The 2689-nt window shown below is 40.7% G+C and overlaps 1 protein-coding gene across 1 annotated transcript; it reads left to right on the forward strand.

Annotated features, from left to right (window-relative positions):
* Window positions 1–301: 301 nt before the first annotated feature.
* On the forward strand, window positions 302–1865 carry LOC306695236 (uncharacterized protein; the record flags this gene model as incomplete). The annotated part of the gene is made up of 5 exons (XM_079158432.1): window positions 302–397; window positions 792–962; window positions 1094–1162; window positions 1236–1382; window positions 1526–1865. The coding sequence occupies 5 exons, from the start codon at window positions 302–304 to the stop codon at window positions 1742–1744; spliced, it is 702 nt and encodes a 233-aa protein (XP_079014558.1). The 3' UTR covers window positions 1745–1865.
* Window positions 1866–2689: the final 824 nt, after the last annotated feature.

Consider the following 2689-nt stretch of genomic DNA (forward strand, 5'->3'; position numbering starts at 1 on the left):
GGCACCATTTTGAGAGCCTGGGCCATATGAAAACTTGTTAAATATGGCTAATTTTCGTCAGAATTTCAGTTTTACGTGATGTATATGAACCTAACACAGCCTGTGATTGGCCGATTTGCGCATGTGACACAAGATTTGAACCGGAAGAGTGTGAGGAGTGTATGACGCGATCTTCGAGTTGTTTGACAGAATTTTAAGCCAATAAAATAATTGAAAACCGTGATCCGCCCCCATGGGTCAAACCCATTGGCCAAAACTGAAATAGGTCAAATGTTAGTTACCCTATGTTAGATTGATCCCAATGTCTTTAGGAAACAGTTCAGAGCCGTCACAGGATGTTGATAGAACAGTAGGACCTGGGGAAATATGCCTTTGTTTACATCAAAACAGCACAAAGGTAAGGAGTTTATGAAATATTAGCGGTGAAGCTGGTTTGTTGTTCTGGTGCTTGTTTGCTCACAGCTCTGTGGTGGTTTCACTTAGATATATAGTGAAGATATCTTTGGATTCAGTGTGTTATTGGCGTGTTTTCTGCTATTTCGGTTTTCTGTGTTAGCATTTAGCTTCTTCTTATTAGCGCCTAGTGTGGTCGGCTCAGCAATGGCGAAAAAAGAGTGCTATTGTGGACATTCTTTTAGTTGCTTATTTGAGTTTGTGTAGAATTGTGTTTGGAGTGTGCTGGCTTGCAGGATAGGGTTGAATAGAATCTCTTCGTTAATTTGGTATATAGCGTGTATGAAGCATTAATAATATTTTTGTATGAAAAGTCCATTCTACGACATTTGGAACAGAGCCTCGTAACAGAACGGGAGACCATTTGGGCGTTCTCGGGTGCAAAGGACGTGTCAGAGGACCTCCAGAAACAGGCTGAGGCACTGTTGTGTCCCCGCTCAACTCTGACCCCCCTCAGAGCCTGCAGGGAATCCTTGGGTCTCGTGACTGTGGAGGCAGAGGTTGTCGAGGTACGTCATTTTCTGTCTGACAGGACCGCGATGTGGAAACAAATAGTATATTGCTGTAAAATAAAAAGTTTAAGACTTCTTGACTTTTGGTATAAAATGTGAAAACTAACAAACAAATCCACTGTGTTCAGGTGTCTGCTGTGAAAAAGGTGGTGGTGGCGAGGGACACGGTCCCTCTGCTGAACATTGCAATAAAGCAGGTAAGCTATTAAGTAACGGTCCGTGGGTTACCTTGTATATTGTCAGCACAGTAAAATACTAATATATTTACAGGAGGAAACAAAGGTGCCGGTGTGCTTATGGAGGGAGGCCGCCCTGACGGACATCGCCATTGGGACGCGAGTCCAGATCTCACATCTGAGAGGGTCAGATTCAGCCTATGGGTTCCGACTGCAATCTACCATTTCTACGAAGATTGAAGTATGCTTACTTGGCTTTTGCTGCTTTTTTCTTCTGTTAATTTACAGAAGCAAGTGGCTGCACCAGAGATTATATCGTGGGCATATACGTATGCAGTTATATTGAATCCTTCTTTTGACAACGTGGTACCTGTCCTTCGTCAGGTGCGAACCTCCACGGCTGTTCGGGTGGTCGGGGCCATGGGGGTCGTAGATGTGGAAGGGACTCCAGGACTCCTTCAGCTGCTCCTGGAGGACGACTCCACCCTATATATTAGGGAGGAAAAGTGGGGGCCGATCGAAGCGGCAATGAAGACTCCGCCGATTACTGTACGGATCACGGTGGTTGGCGACTCTATCGATCTGATAGCCATAGAAGAATAAAGAATTCTGTTTATTGTTCTACTTGTTGTTGTTGTTGTGCATTTCGTTCATGTAAATCATTCAAATTTTATAGCTATTGTATTTAATTATTTATAATGACTTCATGTGTTTATATATTAGTTCTGTGTTCAATTTAAATGCATTTTTTTATTATCGAATTTAGGCTCTGTTTTATTATAATCAAATGTTTTAATTTTATAATACAATGTCAACTATTATTTCTGTAGATATTAGATTATTAATAAATGTTTTTGTTAAAATTGTCAGCTTTGTTTTAAATATCTGTTGAATACTCATTAGCTACGAATAAGGTTATTATTAGATTGCTGTACATGTTAATTATTGATATGGGCTTGTATACATGCAGATTAGTATACTCTACGCATTTTAATATTAATTCGGGTGAAGTCATTTACCGCAAAAGTAAAGTATTCTTTGTAGGTTATATTCTATTTTTGTATACAACTTGTTCCCGCTACACACTAATGATTTTCCGGAATCCGCTACTTTAAAGCATGTAAGGTAGGGCACAGAAGACTCAGAACCATGACACAATGATGACAATATCACCCAGCGCTGAGGACGAGGTCATCGCACCTCGACCCCCAGTTATTTTGCAAAAATAAATAAATAAATAAGTATGCGATTGATCAGCGTAGGCTACTTCTTCCAGACATGAAATTATGCTGATTACAGCAACAATAACATTGTAACATCATCGTTATAACATCAATACCAGGTTTGCCGACTCATGCAGTTGTCCGGTACGTAACAAATTAATGTGATAGTTATTAGGGGCCGCCATTCAGTAAAAATAAATCAAGAGATAGGCATCAATGCGCTGTAGTTGCCTCTCCCTCCATTGAAATCGACGTCAACTGTTAACGTCAGCAGCCGGTTGGCACCACAGTCCTGCTTGAATAAATAACGCATCTAACAGCATAA

Source organism: Pholis gunnellus (assembly GCF_910591455.1).
Source record: "Pholis gunnellus genome assembly, chromosome: 4".
In the NCBI taxonomy this organism is placed as follows: domain Eukaryota; kingdom Metazoa; phylum Chordata; class Actinopteri; order Perciformes; family Pholidae; genus Pholis; species Pholis gunnellus.